Source organism: Danio rerio, chromosome 23 (assembly GCF_049306965.1).
Source record: "Danio rerio strain Tuebingen ecotype United States chromosome 23, GRCz12tu, whole genome shotgun sequence".
Taxonomy (NCBI): Eukaryota; Metazoa; Chordata; class Actinopteri; order Cypriniformes; family Danionidae; genus Danio; species Danio rerio.
The window spans coordinates 42,312,491-42,339,897 of record NC_133198.1 but is presented as its reverse complement, the minus strand read 5'-3'; the positions used below and the strand labels follow the sequence as shown (position 1 = coordinate 42,339,897).

Below are 27,407 nucleotides of genomic sequence, written 5' to 3'. Positions count from 1 at the left end.
GTAAGTTATTGTTGTCGAGCGTCGCGTACACTGTTAATCCACACGTGATCCAGCTGCGCTCTCACAGAGAGAAAATGAAAACGAAACTTAATGGCAGCAAACTATAAAAGCAACACTTCACGCTTGTTTTGCCATCACAACGTGGCGTCTCTGTGGCGTAAACGCGGTGACAGTAATGAATATTAATGAAGTTGATATATAATGAATATTAATGAAAGGAAAGCCTGCTTAAAAAGATGAATCTTTAGACGAGATTTAAAAATGTGACACAGCTTCTTAGATCTAGGGGAAGCGAGTTCCATAGCCGAGGAGCCACAGAGCTAAAAGATCTGTCTCCTATTGTGCTCAATCGAGTGCGAGGTGGTACCAGGGAGAAGGAGTTGGCTGATCTAAGAGTGCGAAAAGGAGTGTAGATATGAAGAATTTCGATAAGATATTATGCGAGATTATGAAGTGCCTTGAAAGTTAGAAGTAATATTTTAAAATAAATACGATGCTTTACTGGAAGCCAGTGAAGCTGATAGAGGAGTGGTGTGACGTGCTCGTGAGATGGGATCCCTGAGATGACACGAGCTGCATGGTTCTGAACCAGTTGGAGTTGCGGAGAAGTTTGGAAGGAAGTCCAGAAAGAAGTGCATTACAGTAGTCAAGACGTGAAGTAACTAATGCGTGGATGAGAATAGTTATGTTATTGGTTGTTAGAGAAGGGAGACGAGTGATATTACACAGGTGGAAATATGCAGTATGTGTAATATTATTGATGTGACCTTCAAATAAGAGTGTGCTTTCCAAGATGACACCCAAACTCTTTACCCGCACAAGGGAAGAATTGTGATATTATTAATGTCTATTGTAAAATGATCAGGTTTGTCTAAAACACTTTTAGTGTCAATGAGAAGGGCATCAGTTTTGTTGTGGTTTAATTTTGAAAAATTAGCTGAAAGCCAGATTTTTATTTCAGCTTATGCATGTCCTGAGTGAGGTACGTGATGATAGATGCACCTGGAGTGAAATCTGAGAGAGAGAAAGTAAGATTGAGGATAAAAATAAGAGTTATGCTGCGTTCACACAAGACGCGGCAGGCGCGTCAAGCGCGAGTGATTTACATGTTAAGTCAATGCAAATGCGCGAATAGACATCCTGCGGCGCAATACACGCGAATGGTGCGGCGCGAATGATGCAAATTGCGCGAATGGCGCGGGGCGAATTGAGCGTTTTGCGCGTTGAACATCTGCTCAAAGCTGAAGAAGGAAAAGAACTGGAGGGCTTGGTGGACAGGTAGAGTTGAGTTTCATCAGCATAGCAATGAAATTGTATGTTGTATTTTCTAAAAATGAGACCAAGAGGCAGTAGATATATGACAAACAGGAGTGGATGCAGTACGGAACCTTGTGGGACACTAGTAGTGACAAAGATTAAAACAGATCTAAAGCAGTAGGGAATAAGCTAAAGGAAGGTTGTATAATGCTGTGTTCACACCAGACGCGGAACGCACAGATAAATCGCGATATTCGCGCGTAAATAGCCGCGTGAACATTTGAGTTTACTCGCTTCATACGCGCGTCAAACCCCGCTTCATTCGCGCGTCAAATTCACATCAGAACAGACGCGGATTCGCATGATGGGCAGGGCTTCTGTCTGCCCGGTGGCTCTAGCTTCATAGCTAAATGGTTAACATGGATTTTATGAAGAAAATAACAGTGTTAATGTGCTTTATGAAGACTGAAAAACAGCGTCCATACGTTTAGGGTCGTGTCTTGAGTCCACTACATTCTTTCAGAGGTGCATCCAGCTCTGTGAGCTCATAAACTCCTCCAGAACTTAACCTGGATGACGGAGGCTTTCAGCGGTGCTTCTGACTGAGCCAAGCCGAGTTTGATGAACTGTTGTCGGTGAAGGCTGGAGGACAGGTTCTACGTCACAATCACACCCCCACAAGAGCAAGCTTCTAATTTGTTAACGCGGGGCGAATGTACGCTGAAGTTCAGATTTTCGAAATCGAAAGATTCGCGCGAAACGCTCGGTAAGCGCGTCAAACGCGCAAAACTCTCAATTTGCCCCGCACCATTCGCGCAATTTGCGTCATTCGCGCCGCGCCATTCACGTGTATCGCGCCGCAGGATGTCTATTCGCGCGTTTGCATTGACTTAACATGTAAATCACTCGCGCTTGACGCACCTGCCGCGTCTGGTGTGAACGCAGCATAACTCTTATTTTTATCCTCAATCTTACTTTCTCTCTCTCAGATTTCACTCCGGGTGCATCAATCATCACGTACCTCACTCAGGACATGCATAAGGGGTTTCCCTACCATAATACACCTAAAACACGAATTGCCGTAAAACTCATCAATTTTAGGAAAGTGTTTCTCTCGTTAACTGCAGGGAAAGAGTGAAATAAATTCATCTATTGATTTGACTTAACACCAGCCATACATGTAAAGCACAAATAATGTCCTTTAATTCAGTCACGTCCAGCGGCCGTCATCCTTGAACCAATCTCCATCATTGTAAACTGCTTGATTCTCTGTCTGTTCCATTGCTCTGTTTGTTAGATGTTTGCTCCCACTTTCTTTTGCAGTCTGAAGAGTGTCAAACGCACAAAACGCCCAATTTGCGCAACAGAATGCCTAATCCCAACTTTGCATTGACTTCACATGTAAATCACTTGTGCTTCATCCGCATCTGCTTACTGCACAGGTTGCAAAACAACTCCCCATCTCCCCCTCCATGTAATGTAATGATTGCGAGACGTCATTTTTCCAGAGATCCTCAAATGCGTCAAGTGTGCTGCGTATGCAACGTGTATAAGTCATGTAAAACAATTAATTGCAAACTAAAATAAATCTAATGTGATTATATGGTTTGGAATTGGTTGTTTTAAGGAATTATTTAAATTTTTTTGCAATTATTTTGTGTTTAAATTAAGAACTTTGCAGGATCACAAACATTTCGCATTGGATTCAGTGATCGCAATCTGTGTATATATCTATGGCATATTTCTTGCAGGAATAGCATGTCAGTAGCATGCTAGAATTATTTGCATGTGTTAGAACAGCTAGTCACAGACTATGGGACAGTTGCTAGGGGTGGCTAGTAAGTTAAAAAGGCATCAGTGATTGGCTGATGGCTAGACTGAGTTAAATGAGGCCAGACTCTAGTCTATAGGACAGTCCGATGCAGAGTTACGAGCTCACAAAATTTGATCTAATGTTAAGACAATGGGAGTTTTCATAATTTTCCAAATCATCTTTTGGAAAACCAGAAGTCGATTCAGTAGGAAAAGATATAGTAACCGGAGTCAGACCAGTTTAAAAAGTCTGACGGAATTTGAAGGATATAGCGTGAATGGTTTAGGAGGAGATAGACTTTAAAATTTGTCTCAGAAGATGAAAGAAGACAGAAGATGAAAGAAGCCAGACGATAAAAGTAGACAGAAGACAAAGTTGATGTTTAAGTAAGATGCCAATATAGTGGCTTTCTCAAGCCACCATAATTAGGCAAGTAAGGGTAATTAGGCAAGTCACTGTATAACGGTGGTTGGTTCTGTAGACTATTGAAAAAATATATAGCTTAAAGGGGCTAATAATTTTGACCTTAAAATGTGTATATATATATATATATATATATATATATATATATATATATATATATATATATATATATATATATATATATGTATATATATATAAACTGCTTATATTCTAGCCAAAATAAAACAAGTAAAACTTTTTCCAGAAGAAAAAATATAATAGGAATCCTGTGAAAAATTCCTGTGAAAAATTCATTTGGGAAATTTTTTCAAAAAGAAAACAATAACTTTGATATCAACTGTAAGTGAAGATGGTGTTTGTCAATGATTTTGGATGTCTGGTTGTATACTGACCAATGAACTCGTGCAAGAAAACGAGTGAAGCGATGTAGCAGGCCAGACTGAGGAGTTCAGCTACTATCATGAGCCAGTGCCAGGTCTGGATGGTCAGCGCCACCATCAGCAGCTCCGTTAGGATCAGAGAGGTGAAGGAGATGGCCACAATGTGTACAAACTCAGACTCGAAGAGCAGCAGAGCCCCGTACATGATGATACTGCCTGTGGAGTAACAGCACACAACACACACATAAACACCATCATCTCTGAACACACTAGCGAAACAATAAATTTCATAGACAATGATTACAGGTTTTCAACATTTTTCAAAATTTCTTCTTTTGTGTTTAACAGAAGAAAGAAACTCATAGAGGTTTGAATCAAGTAAAGAATGAGTAAATGATAGCAGAATTGTAGTTTTGGGTGAACTATCTCTTTAATATGATATGCCGATATATTGGTCCAGTAAAAGACCTGTGGTGAAAGAAAATAGTTTGACTAAAAGCACATGAAATAAACAATTACAGTCAGTTTTTATTTTTTTCTAAATCCTAAAATAATAATAATAAAAACTTCATATATTATATACATTTTGAAGTTTGTTAAGCTTGAGAGCAAAAAAGTCAGTATATATATATATATATATATATATATATATATATATATATATATATATATATATATATATATATATATATATATATATATATATATATATTATTATTATTATTGTATTTAACAATGTATAAGTCTAAAGTGTGAAATGATAAAATATGAGCCCAAGTTAATAGCTTTATTTGCAAAAATAAAACAGGTCATACATTCTATGCATTATATTTTCATTAGTATATGTAATATATTTCATATATGTAACACTACTTTGCAAATGATTAACACATTATATTTTGTGAAGCACATAGTACTAACAAAAGCATATGAAATGTTCAAATAAATGCCTTAAAGCAAAAAAAAAAATCTTAATTTTATTTATTTTATCCTAACAATATTAACAAAAACATATTAAAGATTTATTCATTCAATAACAAAAACAGTGCAAAAAGGAAATCATAAAGTTTAAAAATATCAAATATAGACCCAAGTCTATATATATATATATATATATATATATATATATATATATATATATATATATATATATATATATATATATATATTACATGTGGTAATTAAAATATAATTCATATAATGTTTGACATAAAATATTTCACTGATGAATTATATATATATATATATATATATATATATATATATATATATATATATATATATATATATATATATATATATATATACAGGGCTGATAGTGGAAAAAATTCCTGAGCCTGAACTTTTTTTCCTTGCTGATGTTTTAATTTAAACGCATTTATTTTATGTATTCGTAGTCATACTTCCGTACTTAATATAGTCATTTGACAGTACATGTCAGTCAAATTTGTTGTGGTGATAAATTAATGATAAACTAATGATTTGTTTATAAGTATCATTATGCTGTGTTGCTGTCACTGCAGCTACATGCCAGTAATGTCAGTGACACATGCCAGTAAGGTCAGTGACACATGCCAGTGTCAGTGATCTTGTGACATGTGCCAGTAGGTGTCAGTATAAGCACGTTATAAGCACATTAATCTTATAAGTCTCTTTGCTTTAATATTTAAAAATCATTAGGCAAATGACACCTGTTATCTTACATGCATATATGTTATGAGTTTTCAACATGCATCTTATTATAACTTTTTAAAGGATATTATTTAAAATACCTTAAAATGAAAATAAGTTAAATAATAAAATAAATGAATTAATTAAAAACATAGAGAAGTCCATATTGTAGGGAACAAAGGAACTGCCAGGATGCAATAATATACACAGGGGCGCCTCCAAGGGGTGGCCAGGGGTGGCCACGGCCACCCCTCGGTAAACTCTGGCCACCCCTGTGGCCACCCCAATATAATTTTGCGGTTGACATTATTGATTTAAATGAACTCATAAATTCCCAATATTTAGATAAATAAATAAATAAAATGCAGTCACTAAATTATTGTTGGTGTTACTGACGTAGCTCTCCCCCTCTGGTTCAATGCTGGTGAAAGCAAACTGACGCATGCGCGCGGAAAACCATTCCCGCGCGCCTCACGCACTCCTGTGTGAATCCCGGTTGGTTGTTTGCATGCACGCCGACATAATAGGCACCGCTCATGCGCTGTGAAACCGGAGTAACAGCCTTTTGTGCAGAGGTGTCGGCACGCAGCGAGTTTTGAAAGTCGTTTAAAGTTTATATAATAATAATATGATGATGATGATGATGATGATGTTACTTTCACTATGCCTTTAAAGCAGAAAGGAGGGATAATGAGTCAGGGAGGTAAGACTTCATAACATGATTTCTCAGCCATGATCTGGTCTAAGATCACAGATAATTCTATAATACATTTTTTTGTTTTCTTTAGAATTGTCATAATTAATTTTCATGCAAAAGGTTTCTTAAGGGATGTTGGCATATCACTCCAGTTGTTGTTTTCCAGTAATAGGACTGATTTCTTTTATTTATTTAGAATAATAATTGTATATTAATTGTATTTATTTAGAATAAATATAAATAAATTGTTATATTTATTGAATAACAAATCTAACAATTCAAGAGAGGTGGGGGTGTATAGGGTGGTTCGCCCAGGGTTTCATTTAAACTAGAACCACCACTACCCTCCCCGATCGTCCTTGACAGCACCCACACACCTTCAATAGACAGCAATGGCTATTTAATATTTACCTTAAGCTACAGTATATCAATAGAAGAAGCTGCTTTAATAAAATGGTTCAAAAAGCAATATGGATAAATAATATTATTAGGTATAGTGAGTGTGTATAGTAATGCCTTTTGTTCAGTTTGTTCATTTGTTTGGGTAATTAATAAACTCATTATTCTTTCATTCATTTTCTTTTCGGCTTAGTCCCTTTATTAATCCAGGGTCACCACAGCAGAATGAACCGCCAACTTATCTAGCACATTTTGACACAGTGGATGCCCTTCCAGCTGCAACCCATCTCTGGGAATAATAAACTCATTAATCTTCATTAATTTTAGACATGGCATATCTCGTATGATGTACAATAAAGGCACGTAAAAAAGAAGTTATTTATACAGTATATAAAAAGTGTTTTTAAAATAAACATAGATTTTTATTTGGTTTGCACATGTACTTGCTGAATTATTTCAAAGAATAAATTGCAATATTTCAAGTAGAATTAATTAAATTAATAAAAACTACATTATTTCATTTACCAGAAACAAAAATATATCATTACACTGAATTCATTATTTTTTTTGTGTGCCACCCCAAGATTTGGTGCGGCCTCTTCTGGCCACCCCTAAGAAAATTTTCTGGGGGCGCCACTGAATATACAGTACAACAGATAAGTGTAACCCCTCCCATACATAAGCATGCCACAATAAATTTGACTGACATGTACTGTCAAATGACTATATTACGTACGGAAGTATGACTACGAATACATAAAATAAATGCGTTTAAATTAAAACATCATGGAGTAGCTCAGCAAATAAACTAACTTGCGACGCGATAAATTAGGTTAAATGTCGCGTAATGATTAAATATGGTTTTGCTCGTGTTAATTAATGTCATAAGCTTCGCCGGGTGTCGATGTCACTGCAGTGACATGCAGCGCGACACTCTGAGTGACACAGGTCACTACACATGCCACTAGCGAGTGACACATGACAGTGGAAAACCGGACGTGCCACCGGAAGTGTCACTACTAGCCGCATTTCCACTATCAGGCCAGTGCGAGCCAGGGCTTATATCGGGCCAGGCCGGGCCAATCGCCTGGGAGGTTGAGCAGTGAGGCCGAAATCATGTCGCGTTTCCACTGTGGGGCTAGTAGCTAGCAGCGCGTCAGCAAACCCCGCCCCCAGAACATCCCCCGAATCGAACGTCACTCAAACCGCCCACTTCAGCGAGAATCATGCAGATAAAGCACACCATCACATCATCACGAAACTATTAAAATTAGGACAACCAAAACAAACAAATGACACGTTACTGTACAGCAGTGCAACGCATGTCTATACGCACATGCCTGTGTGTTTTCATTCATCATATTCATTTACTCGCCGACCCACTGGCATCGAAATCCAGTGGTCTTGCCACCAACGGAGGGACCCGGAGCGCAGGGAGCGCACACATCCATAATATAACACCACATATATAAAATTCTCCGTTAATAACTCGATATAAAATGTATTTTATAACATCCTCTAGACAGACGCTGTCCAACATTCATCCCAAATGCTCCGGAGAGAACTGAAACATGATTATTTTTCCCTATAGGCTTTACGACACGACACTTAATAGGTGATTCCCTTTATTTAAAGATGTTGCTTATTATATCTTAAGTAAAGGAAAGTGTTCAGTGTTTCAGCACATAAGAGCAGCACGTAATAAAATATTGCCTATATTTCGTTGCGCTCAGCAGCAATGCACTAATAAAGCTCTTTATGTATTTTAAATTTCCTTTTTTAATTTTACCACATTATATAAAAACATACACACTTGTTTAAGGACACAGAACACAGTTTGAACTTGCAGTTTTCCCCGTCAAAAAAGTGCTGCGCAGCTGAAGACAGAAAAAAGGTCGCATATTTTCTGCGTTCACTCACCCCGAAAATGCTCTGTTTGCATGATTTGATTAATATTATCGTATCCAAATACTTTATAAATAATATTAAAACATTTTCCGGTGTTTATTTATTTATTTAGAAAATCCTTTTTTCAAATAGGCTTTTGAAAAATGAAAGTTTAATATAAATTTGAAACAGTTTGATATAGTACCTAATTGTTATAGCTATAGCTTTTGTTAGTTTTATATTGGTTTATTTATTTAATGTGATTTTATTATAAGCCTATCTGATAATTGTTTAAATTATTTAAATATAGCTTAGGCTATTTTATCTAGATATGACACTATTGTTTTGAGCCTACAAAAGCGGACATGAAAATTGTAAAGTTTAATGTCTTTCTGTTGTATTCATATAGTGTATTATCTCCAAAATAAATTAAAACAATAAAAAGAAAAGAAAAAAGCCGCTCGCGGCATCAACAGAGCTATGAATGGAGCGCTCTTTTCCTCGGTCTCACACACATACACAGGCATCTAAACGCGCAAAAACACTTATTAAACTTGACAAAACCTCTTGAAATCCTTTACTGTCTGCTGTGTCTTTAATATGGTGTAAAGATTAGTTATTGAAACATCAAAGAAATGCAGCAAAGAAAAGTGACTTATTAAAACTATCATTTTATGCAACAGCCTTACATTTAAAAGAGAAACATAAGGGCGATCATATGCAAAAAAGACCCCAGCCTATAATTTGTTCCAGATGTTGTCTTTCTCTTATTTATTTGTTTGTTTATGTGTTTGGCGCATGTACTCGTGTGCGATCGGAAAACTGTGCCCGCCTCGGCTGGCCCTCTTTGGCCCAAGGTATTCGGCGGGCCGAAAAAAGCCGGCCGCTGGCCCCAAGAAAGCCCCGCTTTGGCCCGATTAGGCCCCGGAAGTGACAGTGGAAACGCCACTGGCCTTGGCTTGCTCGCTTTAGGCGCGATAGGGTTATCTGTACGTACGACAGTGTCATCTGTACATGTTAAAGTAGTGTCTCTCCATGTTAAAACTGCTACTGTGAATCCGCGTTTAAGCGCACACAATAAGCTAAAACTCGCCCCAAGCACCGGCAAAAACAAATAACAATGAATGTGTCGAGGAAAGAGCAAGGACATATCTTAATTATTTATTAATAAACTTATTCTGAGTCAGTGTCGCAAAGATCCTGACTGGCAATCTCCTGTTGGACTCGCCTTTAGAGAGAAATTCATCTTTACGGATTACATGAAGGAGTTTTTTTGTTTTCGATTTGTTTTATTTCGTTAAGTAACAAATTTAAAGCTTTCTATAAATATATTTATTATGTCTGTGAGGCATATACATTTTGCTTCATTTTGTTGAGCGCTCCTGTTCAAAAACCAGACGACAGAAAGCGCATAACTTTGGTTTTCTTTATTTTATAAAAACGCTGTAACGTTTTTTTGATGTAGCCTATTACTCGTACTTTGTGAGCAAAAATGACGGATAACTTTAAATTGCTCCCACTGAAAAAATGCAAGTGATTGCTCTGGCGCCTCGATGTCCTGCAAGCTTTTTATAAGCAAACTATGCGCCTAATAGCACACATTCTTTAACGTTTAAGCTACCATTGTTTTATACTTGAACTGTTTTATCTTTTATTTTAGGCAAGTCGTGATGATCTGAGAAGGCAAACTGATCAAACAGACAATGATGGTCTTCCGCTGGGCGCTGTTCGTTAAAAAAAAATAATAATAAACTTATTTTTAACGAATAAAAAATGCTCCAAACGTTTTTCTAAATAAGCTGAATAAAAAACGAAACTAAATATAAACACTTTGCCATTAGGCTACATACAAAACTGAACTATTTCATAGCTGAAACACTAAGTTGTTTAAGGAGAAGGAGGAAATATATTTTTGTCCCGTCTATTGCTTCACCGTTATTTCGAGAATAAACCCAGCGTAAATATGCAGATGTCATTCCCAAAACATATCAGCGTATATGTGCCGAAAACGAAAGTTTCATACAAATTCTGAATAGATTATATCCTGGAAAGTGCAAAGCACGCTCCTCTTATTATCACTAAAAAGCGTCACTAATCTTAGGTCATAGAGATCTCACAAAGATCCGTTATAATTTATAAAGCTCTCTAAATTACACAATTAATCTTTTATTTACATGGCGTCTACACTCAAAAGATGATTCACGAGCACACAAAATGGCACTTAATAAAAACCAATCCGCCGCTTTCAGCAGTGAGTGAATTCTGTGAATCTAGAGAAATACAGATCAATATCCGTGAACCTGATTTTTTTCCCCCCGCAGCCACAGTACGCCGGAAATCCGGCGTGGTGCCGGAACGCTATCACCCCTGATATATATATATATATTTAATTAATATAGTATTTAGCTGATTATTAACTGAACTCCACTTGAGACTACAATATAACATTCTGTGTAAGAATATAGTATGACTCAAAAGCATATGAAAGGATCAAATGCAAGCCTGAAAGCAGAAAAAGTCTGTAATTTATTTATTTTATCCTAAAAATATTTTAAAAACCAAAATATAATAAAGTTATTTATTTATATATTTGATAAAAAAGCATATGAAATGAACAAATGCAAGTCTGACAAAGAAAAAAGTCAGTATTTTTTTATCCTACACTTGTTTTAAGAACAAAAACATTATATACATTTTTAGGTATATTAATTTAATTATTAATATATTTTTTTATTTAATCACAAGTGCTTAATACAAGCCTTAGAGTGAAAAAGTCAGTATTTTATTTGTTTTGTCCTAAAATTATTTTAAGAACAAAAATACATTTAAGTTATTTATTTATTTTTATAAAAAAACATGTGAAATCAACAAAAGTCTGATAGATTAAAAAAAATAAGTATTTTATTTGATTAATCCTTAAATTATTTTAAGAATAAAAACATACAATTATATATATATTTTGTAGTTTTTATTTATTTATTTACAATTTTTTTAATTCATTCATTTAATAACAAGACAAAAGGGAACTTATAAAGTGTGAAATGATCAAATATAGTAAAAAGTTTTATTTGACAGAATGAAATATGCTGTGTATTATATTTTCATTATTATGCATTATATTTTTAGCACATGAGTAATTGAATAACACTTTACACTTGAGACTGCATTCTAACATTTTTGACAATCTTCCTCTGGTTTAATTTGACTTCAGGGTAAAGGTTACGATTACGGTAAAGGACAGAAAAGTTCATTCTTTCAAGTTAAATAAAGCACATTATTGTATGCATTTTTAGCTGCAAATATATGACAGAGGTCAGGATAAAAAGAAAATGTTTGTCTCGGCAGTGAGGCTTCGTTTCATTAGGGCGATATGAATTCCAGAGACTGTCCGATCAAAGATCTCAGGAAAAGGAAGAACACTTGCATGAATTTAACTTTTTTTAAGCACTTCCTTTCCTTAAGTGTTATGTGAACTTTGAGCTTAAAGGCAAACACCAGTGGGGCTGAAAAACTGTGATTGATATACAGTTGAAGTGAGAATTATTAGCCCTCCTGAATTATTAGCCGCCCCGTATATTTTTATATATTTAATTATTTATTTTTATAAGTTTAACGGAGAGAAGATTTATTCAACATATTTTTAAACATAATCGTTTTAATAACTCATCTCTAATAGCTGATTTATTTTATCTTTGCCATGATGACAGTAAATAATATTTTACTAGATATTTTTCAAGATACTTCTATACAGCTTAACGTGACATTTAAAGGCTTCACTATGACTAAGGTCAATTAAATCAGTAATTAGAAATGAGTTAATAAAACTATTATGTTTAGAAATGTGTTAAAAAAAACCTTCTCTCCATAAAACAGAAATTGGGTAAAATATATACAGGGGGCTAATAATTTAGGAGGACTTATAACTGTGTAAGAAGCAGATTGTTGGCTTACCTTGGTAGATACTGATTAAGACCCATATTAAGAACGTTTTGAAGGAGAGCGGCCGTCCCTGAAAGCAAATACAATTATTATTATGGTAAATAAAATGTCTAAATGGTTGTAGGTTGTAGTTGAGATTGAGTGTCACAAATACCTTTAAAAGATCCTTGTAAAGTTCAGGATATAACATGGCCACCTCTGACTTAACATCTTTGTCCAAAACCAGAGAGAAAACAGGGAACATGGTGTAGATCGTGGAGTACCTGTATGACACATCAGCAAATTTCATACAACCAAAAATAAATAAAAAATTCTGATGCAATGTATAATAATGTTCAAATATATAACTTTAAAATACATAAAATAATATTGAAAAATCTACAAGGAAAATGTATTTTGTATAATAAAAAGCTAATACAATTTAAATTAAATACCAATAATCAGTAATGGCACAAGTACCACAAACAAACAGCATGTTTAATTTAGTCCTAGTCTTATAACTAAACCTAATTCAGTTTACATAAACTTTGGTTTTGTACATTGGTTATTATGCACATAGCATCCAAATAATCTGCATTGGTTATAAAAATTAATATCTGTCTATTTGTCTCAATTTTAACTCATTCAACATCACCAGATTTCAAGAATGTAATTTATTTTAGGACTGCACTTCTAGCAGAGTTAAAGATTTAAAGACTGCATTGAAAAACTTAAAAGACACAAAAATACGTAAAAGACAGCTTAAAGACTGCATTTGAAGACTTAAAACACTTAAGAGTGCTTAAAGACTGCATTTGAAGATTTAAAAGACTGCTTAAAAACTTAAAGACTGAATTTTAAAGACTTAAATAGGTTTGTAAGACTGCTTACAGACTGCATTTAAAGACTTAATAGACTTAAAAAGACTTAAGACCTGAAAAAGACTGCATTTAAAGACTTAATAGACTGTTCACAGACTGCATTTTAAAGACTTAATAGACTTAAAAGTGTTCACAGACTGCATTTTAAAGACTTAATAGACTTAAAAGTGTTCACAGACTGCATTTTAAAGACTTAATAGACTTAAAAGTGTTCACAGACTGCATTTTAAAGACTTAGGGCTGTATTTTGACGGTCCATGCGCAGAGCGCAAAACGCAGGGCGCAAACGCTTTCAGGGCGTGTCAGAACGCATTTTTGCTAATTGAAGGACGGGAAAATCCGCTTTGCGCCATGGCGCATGGTCTAAAAGGGTTGAGTTTATTTTCTTAATGAGTTATAGGTGTGTTTTGAGAATAAACCAATTAGAGCCTCATCTCCCATTCCCTTTAAGAGCCAGCTGCGTCGCGCCAAGAGCGCATTTTGACAAAGTAAGTTCACTTTCGCTTTTGCTCTCGTGGATAGGGAAACCTTTACGCACAGACATCAATTAGCCTATAAATAATTAATTTCGTTTGTTAAGCGCAAAGATTTGTTTCAAAACTATTTCTAAATTCAGTTCTAATTTCTAGCAAACGAATAAATGAACAATAATGACCAAGAGTGGTCAAAATACTGAGTTATTTCCAAATACACCTGCCATGCCCCATATGGTCTAAAATTTGACAGGTGGACAAATCTAAGCTTGTTTTTAACAAAACAAATATAAATATGGATATAATAAATAATACTGCTAATAATAATAACATTATACAAAAGCAAATTGTTATGAATGAACTGAAAAAGCCTCCCGAGATGAAGAAAGTAAGGCAGTGGTCATGAAGGCTAGAAATTAATATGTTTTGTAATATTTTAATCATTTATATTTATATCCTGTATATATCCTTATTATATATACATATATATATATATATATATATATATATATATATATATATATATATATATATATATATATCCTTAAGATATTATATTTTTTCATATGTAAAGATATTTGCGTATTGCTCTGGATCTTGTTTGTAGTGTGTAAGCAAGGCGCACTTTGCGCCAGACAATAGATCGACTTTTTTCTTGTTTTAAGATCAGACTATTTACAGTCTCTCAAAATAGCAACGCGCCAAAACACGCCTGCTTTTTTAGACCAGAATGCCTATGGGCGCACATTTGAGCGTAAATGCATTTGCTATTTAAACAGCGTGGCGCAACACAAAGAATGCATATTAAAGACTTAAAAGACTGCATAACGACTGCATTTAAAGACTTAATAGACTGCTTAAAAACTTGAGACTGCATTAAAAAACTTAATAGACTGCTTAAAGACTGCAGTTAAAGACTTAAAAAGACATAAGACTGCAAAAAGACTCCATTAAAAAACTTAAAAGACTGCTTAAAAACTTAAAGACTGCATTAAAAAACTTAATAGACTGCTTAAAGACTGCAGTTAAAGACTTAAAAAGACATAAGACTGCAAAAAGACTCCATTAAAAAACTTAAAAGACTGCTTAAAAACTTAAAGACTGCATTTTAAAGATTTAAAAAGGCTTAAAAGCTGTCTTACAGACTGCATTTAAATACTTAATAGACTGCTTAAAAACTTAAAGACTGTATTTTAATGACCTAAAAAGACTGCTTACAGACTGCATTTAAAGACTTAATAGACTTAAAAAGACTTAAGACTGCAAAAAGACTACATTAAAAAACTTAAAAGACTGCTTACTGACTGCATTTAAATACTTAAAAGATTGTTTAAAGACTTAACAACTGCATTTGAAGACTTAAAAATACTTAAAAGACTGCTTAAAGACTGCATTTGAAAAACTTAAAAAGACTCTGCATTTTAAGATTTAAAAAGACCTAAAGACGGCTTAAAGACTGCATTTCTAGCCACTGAAATATTGTACAGCAAATCACATTATTTATTATTGATTTTCCTAATATTTCAAAACTTTTCAAGTCCAGGAAAAATGTAGTTGATGAACAAACTGAATCATAAGAGCCCTAAAGCCAGTTCATCTTTAACCCGTTGTTCATTTGAGGAGAACAAAAGCTTTTTTGATGTACATCTTCTTGATGGAAAAAAGGCTGAGCGCTCCTCAAATGTCAGAGCTTTCTGAAACACATGGCTGAAATGCCAGAGAGAATCACCCAGTGCAAATGACTCATCAACACTCACCCGATAATGAGGAAGCCTTGATACAGAGGAACAGATGCAAAGTAGAAGACAGAGGAAAACACAGCCTGAAACATACATAAGCATACATAAGATATCTTTCACTCGTGCTGGTGATTAATTCAGAAAACTATGATTCATTATAAACTACAGAGCACTTATATATAATTACATATATGCAATGTATATGATTTTTATTTTAACTATATGAGAACTATTTTAATAATAGTCTATCTGCCTTTAATATCATGTCATAATGTCACACTGTCATAATTCTATGAGTATATAAACATGATATATATATTTACACATACAATTTTCTCATATCACTACAAACATCTGAAAATACTGTAAAAAGCAAGAACGAAAAAAAAAATCTAATTAAAGTAAAATTAAATGATATGGATGCAACATTTTACACATGTTAATATACTTAATACTTATATTATTACATTTAAACTTTAGATTTTATGCATGCAAAATTATTGGTATTATACCCAAATATATATTTATGCTACACAAAACACAAAATAGCATCAACAGACAGAAACATACATTTCCACCAGGACTCTCTCTAACTTATATTTTTATATTTTATATATAAAAGGGCTAATAATTTGGACCTTAAAGTGGTGTTTAACAAATTAAAAACTGCTTTTATTCTAGCCGAAAAAAAAAGACTTGCTCCAGAAGAAAAAATATTATCAGACATACTGTGAAAATTTCCCTGCTCTGTTAACCATCATTTGGGAAATATTTAAAAAAGAAACAAAGGTGGCTAATAATTCTGACTTCAACTGTATATGTGTATACAGGGGATGGTGAGGGCTTACATCGATATATTTTTTCCAGAGGGCCTCAATTCCTTTAGCTATGGCCCTGGTTGGCACTATTAACCCTTTAGATCAGGGGTCACCAATCTCGGTCCCGGAGGGCCGGTGTCCCTGCAGGGTTTAGCTCCAACTTGCCTCAACACACCTGTCTGGATGTTTCAAGTACCTAGTAAGACCTTGATTAGCTTGCTCAGGTGTGTTTGATTAGGGTTGGAGCTAAAATCTGCAGGAAACCGGCCCTCCAGGAACAAGTTTGGTGACCACTGCTTTAGATAGGCCTGTGCAAAAAGTTTCTGGCTTTTACATGAAGTTCTATGCAGTAAAACAACAAATTAAATTGTACGCGCATAAATACATTTACTATGTTTACTATGTCTGAGAGCTGAGCTGCTTGTTTTTGATTTTCTCAATTAAGATCTCTCTCACGCTCACACTTTACTCCATGTAACTCCATATAAAAGCCAGAAACTAAGCTATTTTTGAACTACAACCAATTATCAACAGTAAAAAATTACAATTTCGTCTCAACAGGGAAAACCACCAATAATAAATAATGCATAATTATATGGTACCATGCCTTTGCAAATCAAAAAATGTCATTATAATGGAAGTCAATGGGGCAAAAACAGCCACTAATATAACGGAAGGGTAGTCAATTTGCCCAGAGTGTATTGCTGAGTTCTGGAAACATTTTTTAACGCATTTTCCCAAAATATGCATCAAAATAAGATCATTAAATTTACTGAAACAGAAATTTGTGGCCAAAATAATATCAAAATCACCCCAGAGTGGATGAAAACATCCCTAACAGCACACAGGGGTTAAAGAAAAAAAAAAGTTGGGAAAAACCATTTTCACCTGGACTCTCTCTAATTTATACATTTACTTATATATTTTTAGATTTACTTATCTTATTTATAGATTCATATTTATTTGCATATATATTAATGAAACCATAATGTTTGGAATAACCACTGCTGAATTGGAAATTATTGCCTCATTTTAAAATAAAGGTCTTTAAAGCTATATTATAAACAAACTCTACAAGTGCAAACATATACAACTAAACATAGTGTGCAACAAAATTAAAAAGTCTATTTAGCTTTTTCTACGACTTTAAACCATCATGGATCGAAATGCCAAACATCCCCAAACACCAACACTGACCCTTGCCTGAACAAGCAGTGTGTTTTGTGTGTGTGTGTGTGTGTGCAGCTAGTGTGTTGATGAATGGAGCAGATGTACAGTACCTGCATGGTGCTGATGCACAGGCTGCGGTGAATGACGAACTGACTGAGCGCCGCTGAGCGTTTATAGCTGTTCCTGCCGTGGACCATCAGCAGGCGACCCAAGTGCTTAAACTGAGTGATGGAGAAATCAGCAGCCAGAGACGCCTGCTTGCCCTCCTGTAATACACACAAAAACGGACATCAGCTGGAGTGTTTACTCCTTTCACTACAAGATAAACTGCTGGGTAACACTTTATAATGACTACACAATATGAATCACTTATTAGGCATTAGCAAATAGTTATTTGTTAAGCATTAACTCCACATTAATAGATGTTAGCAAGCAGTTTATGAATACAACTACAAATGACTACAGCTACACAGGCCATTTTATTAGATACACCAGTCCAACTGCTTGTTACAGATACAGATTATATAGTGAAATTTAGCGGTTTTTATTGTAGTGTTTTTTTTTTAAACATGACGGTAAAACATGAACGTCGTTATGAATGTATTTGTTGTAAAAATCAGTATTATTAACAAAAAATACTCATTTGTGCATCTCCTGACTTCGGTGTGCAGCCATGCTGCCAATGTAGCTGATGTTTTCCAGGAAATTTTCTTACCCCTTGGTTTCGAGTGTGGTCCTGAAAAATCTCTCTTTTGAGGGGTATCTAGCCCTTCCCCTTAGCCCTATGCCTTCAAGCTAGAGAGAATTGGGACACCCCTACCCCTTTGTAAAGGGAAGGGCTAAGGGGTAGATTTGGGGTTGGGCTTAAGTCTCTGATGTTTCTAGAGTGTAAATGTGAAATTTCAGCTCAAAATACCCCACAGATAATGTTTTAGAACTCTTTGAATCTGCCCCGTTTAGGCATTGATCTAAATTTTGGCCATTTTGGTGACAGTAGCTTTAAATTCAAATGAGATTTGAGCTTTTTTTCAAAAGAGAGTGGAGCTAAAAATGACTCAGCATAGTGGCAGATTCAAAAAACAGATCGTCACTTATGGATGGGGCTTTCCCCCTCTGATGACATGTAAAAAGTGTTTCTGCAGACTGTTTTAATCCAGTGTGATTACAAAAAATAAAATGAATTAACCTTCACCATTAGAACCTGGTTATATTCACAGACTTTTACTTCACAACAATATTTAAACCCCTTTTTAAAGTCATTTTTGCACAATAGGTCCACTTTAAATCAAGTGATGGAAACCCTTTGGAGAGTGATGGAGAAATCGCAAATACAGTACATAAACTAACAGTCAAGAGTGTAAGCAAGAGTGTTTTCTAAATTAAGCTGGACTATATTAAGCATATTCGGATCACTGAGTGACTGAATGAACCGAAGAGAGGAAATAACTAAGACCCACAAACCACGCCAAGCCAATCAAGGTTTAAGCCGAGTTAGTCATGAATGAGTCAGTATCAATTAACCTTCCCATGGCTACTCATTTTGATGAGCTGGAAAGTGGGCTCGGTGCACCACAACTGGGTCAAACTCGGCTGTGTAGTATTTTAGGTCCGTTTAGACTCATAAAACGTCTACAGTGTGTTTCTAAATTATCCGTTCACCTAGTTCAGTATATTTTGATTTCAGGAATCATATGCTGATGTGATTCCTGAAATCAGTATATATTGAACTAAACTAATCTCTAGTGGCGTTTCTTGAGTGTTCTGAAATCTCATTCATGCATTTTCCTTCAGCTTAGTCCCACAGGGAGAACATGCAAACTTCACACAGAAACATCTACAGACCCAGCCGGGGCTCGAATCATCAATCTTCTTGCTGTTAGGCGACAGTGCTGTCCACTGAGCCACCGTGTCGCCAACCTTTATCTTCATTTCTTCATTTTCTTTTTGGCTTAGACCCTTAATTAATCCGGGGTCGCCACAGCGGAATGAACAGCCAACTTATCCAGCATAAGTTTTATGCAGCGGATGCCCTTCCAGCTGCAACCCATCACTGGGAAACACCCATACACACTCATTCACACACATACACCACGGACAATTTTAGCTTACCCAATTCATCTATAGCGAATGTGTTTGGACTTGTGGGGGAAACTGGAGCACTCGGAGGAAACCCACGCTAACACAGGGAGAACATGCAAACTCCACACAAAAACGTCTACAGTCCCAGCCGGGGCTTGAATCATTGATCTTCTTGCTATGAGTCAACAGTGCCAACCACTTAGCCACCGTGTCACCAACCTTTATCTTATTCCAAATAAAAAAAGTTGTATGTCCAAAAAAAGAGATTAAGTAATGTGATACTAAATAGTCGATACAGCTAAGAATGCTGACCACAGTAATATACTAGTTAGCTGGTAGATGCAAATACATTTAATGCAAAGCATAGTGACTAAAAATGGCCTATAAATTGCTTCAGAAACTGATAAACATTTTAAAATCGAAAGGAAGATCATAAGACATGAATTAACCAAGATTAACCAGAGCAGGAAACTGTATCTAGATAATAAATAGGTTGAATTATGATGGTAACACACTGTGAGTCAGTGATGGGAAGTTGCAGCATGTTAATGCTAGCGTCAAATGTTAGCTTTCAGTGTGGTGTAATGCAATAAATGTGAGAATGTGTGTGTGAAGTGTAAAGTGTGTGTGTTTGACGCAGCGAGCGCAGATGGAAGGAAGTGTCCGGATACAGCAGTAGTGTGTGTTTGTGTGTATATGTGTGTGTTTGCGCCTCTGAAACTGCTGGGTCTTACTTTGCCCTCCACTCCCACGCCACAGTCTGCTTCCTGGATCATGCTGACATCATTTCCTCCGTCCCCTGAGAGAGAAAAGACAGCCAGTGATGAGCCAGAGACGGATGGTGCCGTGACCCGGAATAAGTCCATAATGCATACAGTATGTAAATGTAAACATATCTAGGCCAAGATTCAATATTAAACCTTCAATTGTAACTGATGCTATATGCTAATGCTAGCAGATATTAGCAAACAGTCTGAACTTGATGATATGGGAAGCATCAAAGAGCTTTTTTCTATATATCTGAACTGTTAACTATGATTTTCTCTATCTTTGTTTAAATTTTATTATATAAAATTTATTCACACACACACACACGCACGCCCACACACACACACACACACACACACACACACACACACACACACACACACACACACACACACACGCACGCACACAAATTAGTTTTTTTCACACAAATTATGAACAAATGCAACTGAAAAATAAAATGAAAACATTTAAAAATATATTAACAGTAAAAAAACAAAAACTGTGATAAAAATAATTTTAAAAAAACGTAAACAAAAATAAAATATATCTAAATTAAAGTAAATAAAACTACAATAAAAAATTACAAGAAAGTAACAAATAAAAAATAGAACAAAAAAAATAAAATAAAGTAAAACAAATAATAAAATTAAATGTAAAATCAAAAGATAAAAAAACACACACACGCATGTACACAAATGATATTTTCCACACAAATTATGAACAAACGCAACTTAAAAATAAAATGAAAACATTTAAAAATATAATAACAGTAAAAAACTAAAATTAAAATCATTTAAATTAAATGTAAACGAAAAAAAATATATATATAACTAAATTAAAAAATAAAATAAAACCCAAAAAATAAAAGCTAATTTAATAATAAAAAAATAATAATAAAAATAAATAAATAAAATAATAGGGTTTTCTACTTAATAATTTTTTTTGTGCATATACACACACACACCTATGTATATGGCATTATATATATCTCAACGTATATTTGATTATTACTAAAAACAATGAAATATTTTTCACTTGTCTAAAAAATGCCTGTTTGTTGTATTTAAGATTTTTTTTTATATTTGGACTAAAAACTGAACACAAAATGTAAAGAACAGCATAAAGTAAAATATAAAACTTTTAAAATGAACAGCACAATTTTAAAATAAAACACTAACATCAGAAAAAAAAAAGCAAAAACTTAAAAAAAAAAACACAGCTACTAGCATTACGTTAGCTAATGACTAATAATAACTAGTGCAGTCAAAATTAGCACGTAAACACATGCAATTAATTTGAAATATAAAACACAATTAACGCAGTTATAATGCAGTTTTTTTTACTTCCTGTTGCATCCCACGTGTGTTCAACTTGCAAAGAAATATGGATAAAACCAAGGAAACGCTTTTAGAAGGAAAGTATCAGTATAAAACAATTAACGTTGCATCACCAGGCTGTTGTTTTATAGGAATTTGATGCCGCATGCCAATGGAAAGGGAAAATTTCCGCATTTTGTGACTCGGTGGTCCTTTGAGATAATCAAAATTTGCTGTTTACATGGTCGACTCTTAATCAGAGTATTATCTCAATCATATTAAAATCACCAAAAATTGGTGTCCATGAAAACATACTCAGTAAAAATGCCAGATGATGTCGCAAGCTGTCAGAGACGGTGCATTCCTCTGCCTTCAAGTTGATTCTGTGCGCCCTCAAATGTTTCATTAAGTTTGATGTGTTTCCCCTCTCTTATACACACAACTTTTGTAAATAGTCTGCTTCATGTTATTGTGTCAGAATCCTTGAGAAATATAGCCATACCTTAGAATGCTTAGTTTAAGCAAAGTTGATGAACGCCATCATGCGCGTTTTCAAATCTGAAAGGAATCGCTCACCAGATGCTCTGTACTGCGCACTTAGTGTGTGTGTGTGTGTGTATTGGTGTTTCTGCATTTCCTAGCAACAAGATCAAACACCTAACATCGCAAACAGTGTCCGTATCCCTCAATGTTGTTTAGAATTTAATGTTTAGAGATGGTGTAACCAAAGTCCCTTTAAGAAGTCTATAGTCTTTGGTGTGACCTAGTGCGTACCTGTGCATGCCTTTGATGTACCGCTTGATGCTCCTTGTCGCAACACCAGTGGCACCAAAATTAGGCACTGTAATTTATATGCTGATTCGGTGATTCTGTTTGTGAGAGACTGTTCTCACTCTCAGCTCACATCATTCAAAAGAAAAGGGCCACGTTGTCCCCCGATAATGTCCACAGATTTTTCAATTTCCATATCTGCAATGCCTGTGTTTTGGATTTGTTTTGTAGTCCACTTAGAATTCAACATGGAAATCAATTTTTGTTTTTTATCGGCATTGATTGTTTTGAAATTCAAATGGCACTTACAAGCCTGTGTTTTTATTTCTGTAATAAATATGGCTTTCAAGCCAACAGTTTGAGGATCTTGATGGTTTATTGTGGGCATGTTGTTTACATGAAATCAGTTACAAGTTGAAAAAAAATTCTGATAAACAATCTTATATTGAATTTAAATAGTTTCTTTGTCTTGAGTATACATTAATTTTACATTTGAAAAGAAAAAATTACAAGTTTCAGTCTTTTCAATGTGATTAATCGCGATTAACTAAAAAAAATTGTGATTAATTAGTAAAAATTTTTAATCTATTGCCAAAACTATAACTAATTATAACTAATTATTTTTCCTAACTGTAAAGTTATTACCAATAAATTCAGACATAGCTTCTTCATGACCAAATAAAAACATACAAACTAGATCAAATAGAACTTGTGTCACAGGAAGTGCACTGAGCTAAAAGGAAGTTGTACACTGACCAACAGCGCAGGTAAGTTTGCCAGTTCGTTCCTGCAGCAGACGAACAATCTGAGCTTTCTGTGTTGGAGCGCAGCGACAGCAGACCACCGCCGGACACTGACACGCCAACTCCATAAACTCATACTCATAATACTTCAGACACACCTGCAACAACAACAACACTAAACCATCATATTTAGAAGAAATACAACTTAATATACAGCTGGACTCAGAATTATTAGCCCTCCTGTATATTTTTCCCTAATTGCTATCTAAGGAAGATAATTTTTTCAACACTTTTTTAAACATAATAGTTTTAATAGTTTGCCATGATGACAGTAAATAATATTAGAGGTGAACTGACCTGATACTTGTATTGGATATCAGTTCGATACTGCATATTTTTTGCATCACAAACCTGTCATATATTTGCTACATGTTTAATATAAGTCATTTATAAAAATTATGTCTTGAGCATCTGATTTTACCTTGGTGCTGATGTGCTTTTAGTTTAGTTTAGTCTGCGTCAAATCTGCAGGAAAATACCAGGTTTTGCTAAAAGGCTGGTTATTTTACTAGTAATGCGGGTCAACAGTGGTAGCCTATTACAGATAAAAAAAAAAACTTAAAATTAAAAAAGAAAAACAAGCTGGACCACAAAAAGTAATATTAATGTCATAATTAATGCTCAAATAATGTAGCCTAGTTTACAGCAAGCATCATGCTTTTAGTTAGATTGTCTCGTCTGTCATATACAGTGTCAAAACACTACATAATATTTTACTAAATATTTTTCAAGATACTGGTATTTAGCTTAAAGTGACAATTAAAGGCTTAACTAGGTTAATTAGGCAAGTCATTGTATAACGATGGTTTGTTGTGTAGACAATCAAAAAAAAAAAAAATACTGCTTAAGGGGGCTAATAATATTGACCTTAAAATGTTTTTTTAAAAATTAAAAACTGCTTTTATTCTAGCCAAAATAAAACAACTAAAACTTTCTCCAGAAGCAAACATATTATAGGAAATACTGTGGAAAAAGTTATTGCTCTGTGAAACATCATTTGGGAAATATTTAAAAAAGAACAAGAAATTCACAGAAGGACTAATAATTAAGCAATATTTGTTTTCAGTTGTCTACAGAACAAACCAGTATTATACAATGTATTCCCTAATTACCATACCTAGCCTAATTTGGTTACTTTCCAACGCAACCTAAAAACAACCAAATATCAACGTCTAATGGTGTTATAGCTTGAAATTGTATGGACATTATCAATATGACATCAGTCATTGGATATTGGTTGCCATACTTGATGAATAAATGTCAGGATTTGACGTCAATATGACGTTGGTTTAAGACAGGGCTCAGGAACCTTTTTTCAGGAAAGAGCCATTTCTGATTTTATTTGGAAAATGCTTTTTCTAAAAGAGCCATTGGGGATAAATAAATTCATGAATTTAGCTTGAATCTACGTGCTGAGGTTACAATAGAAATGTATGTTTCTTGTCCTTTATTGGTGTCACGATTTGAGCGCCACACATGCGCTTTGGTTGAAACGTCTTTTTATTGTAAACTGAGTTCTTAGTAATTTTGCTGTAAAAAAAAATACAATAAAAATAGAATTGCAATTGTATTCACAACAGGAAACTTATTTCTAGAGGCAGTTATAATTTTTTAAACTTCAAAATAATTAAAGTAATTAATTGAAAATAATTAAGATAATTGAAGAGAGAAAGCCACATTTTTTGTGGTCAAAGAGTCACACGTGGCTCCCGAGCCATAGTTTCCCTACCCCTGGTTTAAGATGTTGGTTCGACGTTGGATTTCGGTCACTTTCCAACACAAACTAAAATCAACAAAATATCAACATCATTTCACGTCATTTTTGGACGTTAAAATAACATTGTCCTTAGATGCTGACGACCTAAATCTAACCTTATAGACCTTTTTCTTAGAACGCAAAATTACCCATTATGCTTTGCGTGTATGTGGAGAATGCTAAGAACGTCCGGTCGGCAGCTGATGCGTATAAACAGTCACATTTGGACAGCTTTGATGCAATAGTTTTAATCTATTTTACCTACTTTTATCATTCATTTATTCATTAATTTTTTGGTCCGCTTAGTCCCTTTATCAATCCTGGGTCGCCACAGCGGAATGAACCGCCAACTTATCCAGCAAGTTTTTACGCAGCGCATGCCATTCCAGCCACAACCCATCCCTGGGAAACATCCACACACACATTTACACACATACACTCATACACTACGGACAATTTAGTCTACCCAATTCACCTGTACCTCATGTCTTTGGACTGTGGGGGAAACCGGAGCACCCGGAGGAAACCCCACGCGATAATGCACCCCACGCCAGGGAGAACATGCAAACTCCACACACAAACGCCAACTGAGCCGAGGTTCGAACCAGCGACATAGCGACCTTCTTGCTGTGAGGTGACAGCACTACCTACTGCGTCACTGCCTCGCCCTTGCTTTTATCATCTTTTAACTAATACTGTTGTCGATCAGCGCCACCTCCTGAACTGATTATTTGAAAAAATGCGATCTACTGGGATGGAAAGCAGCTGCTGTGATGCATTTTTCCCTCGTTGTCAGACAGCATCTTATGCTGTTTAAATGAAGCCTCATCATTGCTAAAGTCAACATTTTCTCTTTCTCTTAAGTATATAACCCGCCCAAAAAAATGTAGTTCACAAAAATGTTTGACACACACATAGCCTGTACTGTCCCACTGACACACTGTTTTAATAACTGTGACGAAGTTCTAATACAGGCTAGTGTCATTTTGAAATGACAGAAAAACACCAACCATGGTTAAAAAACACAAATGAAACATAAACGGCTCGCGATTATAATGAACAGCAAATCAGCCAGCAGAGTATAAAATTGGGTAATTTTTGTAAATTGCATGACTTACATACCTGTTAAGTTTCCTGCCAGTAATCTGATTTGCTCTATAATGCAGTGAAATATTGCACGCACGTGTGTGTGTGTGTGTGTGTGTGTGTGTGTGTGTTGAAGAGCTACTGAGCTAACAACTGACAGGCCGGGGAAACACACGCACACACACTGTATTTCTGACGGCAGACGCGTGAACTAGGAAACGTTTTTTTCTCGCGCCTGAATCACATCTGACAGATTATAATGGCTTTAACATACACCTTTCTAAGTTGTGTGTCACAAAAACACTCTGTAACCCATTAAAAACGCTATTGAAACCCATTTTCGGAGCTCAAATTACCTGTTGTAAACGCTGTAAACGGAAGTTCTAACCATTCTACCGGAAGACGCTGGTCGCTATCAGTGTTGCCAGATTGGAAATGTCAAAGTATCGTACCAGAACCTCAAAATTATCGTATTTGGAGGAAAATTATCGTACACGAGTCAAACTGAGAGTATACAGCTATTATCTAGACACATAGCGTTTTAACACAACGTGCAAATTACCACAATACGTTAAAAAAACTAGGTACCTTAATGGGAAGGTTCAAACTCCACCTCTGAGTTGACGTCATTGAATGTGACATGTTGTCAGATGTTCAGGCATTTATTTTCTGAGGTTTTGTTTTGATGAGACTAACTTTGTAAAAAAACATGTTCACAAGACCCATTTGAATGGGGAAAAACGCGAACATCAAGGGAAAACTCTCGTCCCTCTCACCTTCCTTTACAGCACAAATTGTTTTAACATTATTGCTTAAAAGATCGACCTCAAACTGAAAACTACTGACCTAACCATGGGCACGCGCAGCAGGAGCGTTAACTCGTGAGAGAGAGCCATTCTCTACGTTGATTGGCTGAGAAGAGGCAACGTAAGATGAGATAGAAAACGTGCCTAACTCCACCTTCTTCTCATAGACAGTACAGAAAAGATGCAGCTAGATCAATAAGTAAAGAAGCCCGAAGATTACAATGAAGTTACTTTTAAATGCCATAAAATTCTGAAATTATTGTACATTATAGGATTTTTCTCATTATTGATCGTACATCGTACAGAGGTCGAAATTATCGTACAAATACGATAATTATCGTACGTCTGGCAACACTGGTCGCTATGGCGCCGTCCATGCAGCAGCCAAAAAAAAGGTCTACATCAATGGTATTGATGTTGTGGGTCTGCTGGGAAGCCTTTAAATGTCACTTTAAGGTAAATACTAGTATCATGAAAAATACCTAGTCAAATATTA

At 35.1% G+C, this 27,407-nt stretch overlaps 2 protein-coding genes across 2 annotated transcripts in view; both read right to left on the bottom strand.

Moving 5' to 3' along the window:
- The window catches only part of mical1 (microtubule associated monooxygenase, calponin and LIM domain containing 1), a 508,844-nt gene extending 502,797 nt beyond the window's left edge, over positions 1 to 6,047 (bottom strand). The window contains exon 1 of the mRNA XM_073938669.1: positions 5,753 to 6,047. The gene's annotated coding sequence lies outside the window, so the exon portion shown is untranslated. The remainder of the gene's footprint in view (positions 1 to 5,752) is intronic.
- atp9a (ATPase phospholipid transporting 9A) overlaps positions 1 to 27,407 on the bottom strand; it is a 110,788-nt gene that overhangs the window by 11,035 nt on the left and 72,346 nt on the right. Inside the window, exons 21-27 of the mRNA XM_073939324.1 lie at positions 23,217 to 23,361; positions 20,340 to 20,404; positions 17,637 to 17,792; positions 15,557 to 15,621; positions 12,621 to 12,729; positions 12,479 to 12,536; positions 3,886 to 4,089 (exon numbers count right to left, since the gene is read on the bottom strand). Of these exons, the coding sequence (XP_073795425.1) occupies positions 3,886 to 4,089; positions 12,479 to 12,536; positions 12,621 to 12,729; positions 15,557 to 15,621; positions 17,637 to 17,792; positions 20,340 to 20,404; positions 23,217 to 23,361 (802 nt within the window). The remainder of the gene's footprint in view (positions 1 to 3,885; positions 4,090 to 12,478; positions 12,537 to 12,620; positions 12,730 to 15,556; positions 15,622 to 17,636; positions 17,793 to 20,339; positions 20,405 to 23,216; positions 23,362 to 27,407) is intronic.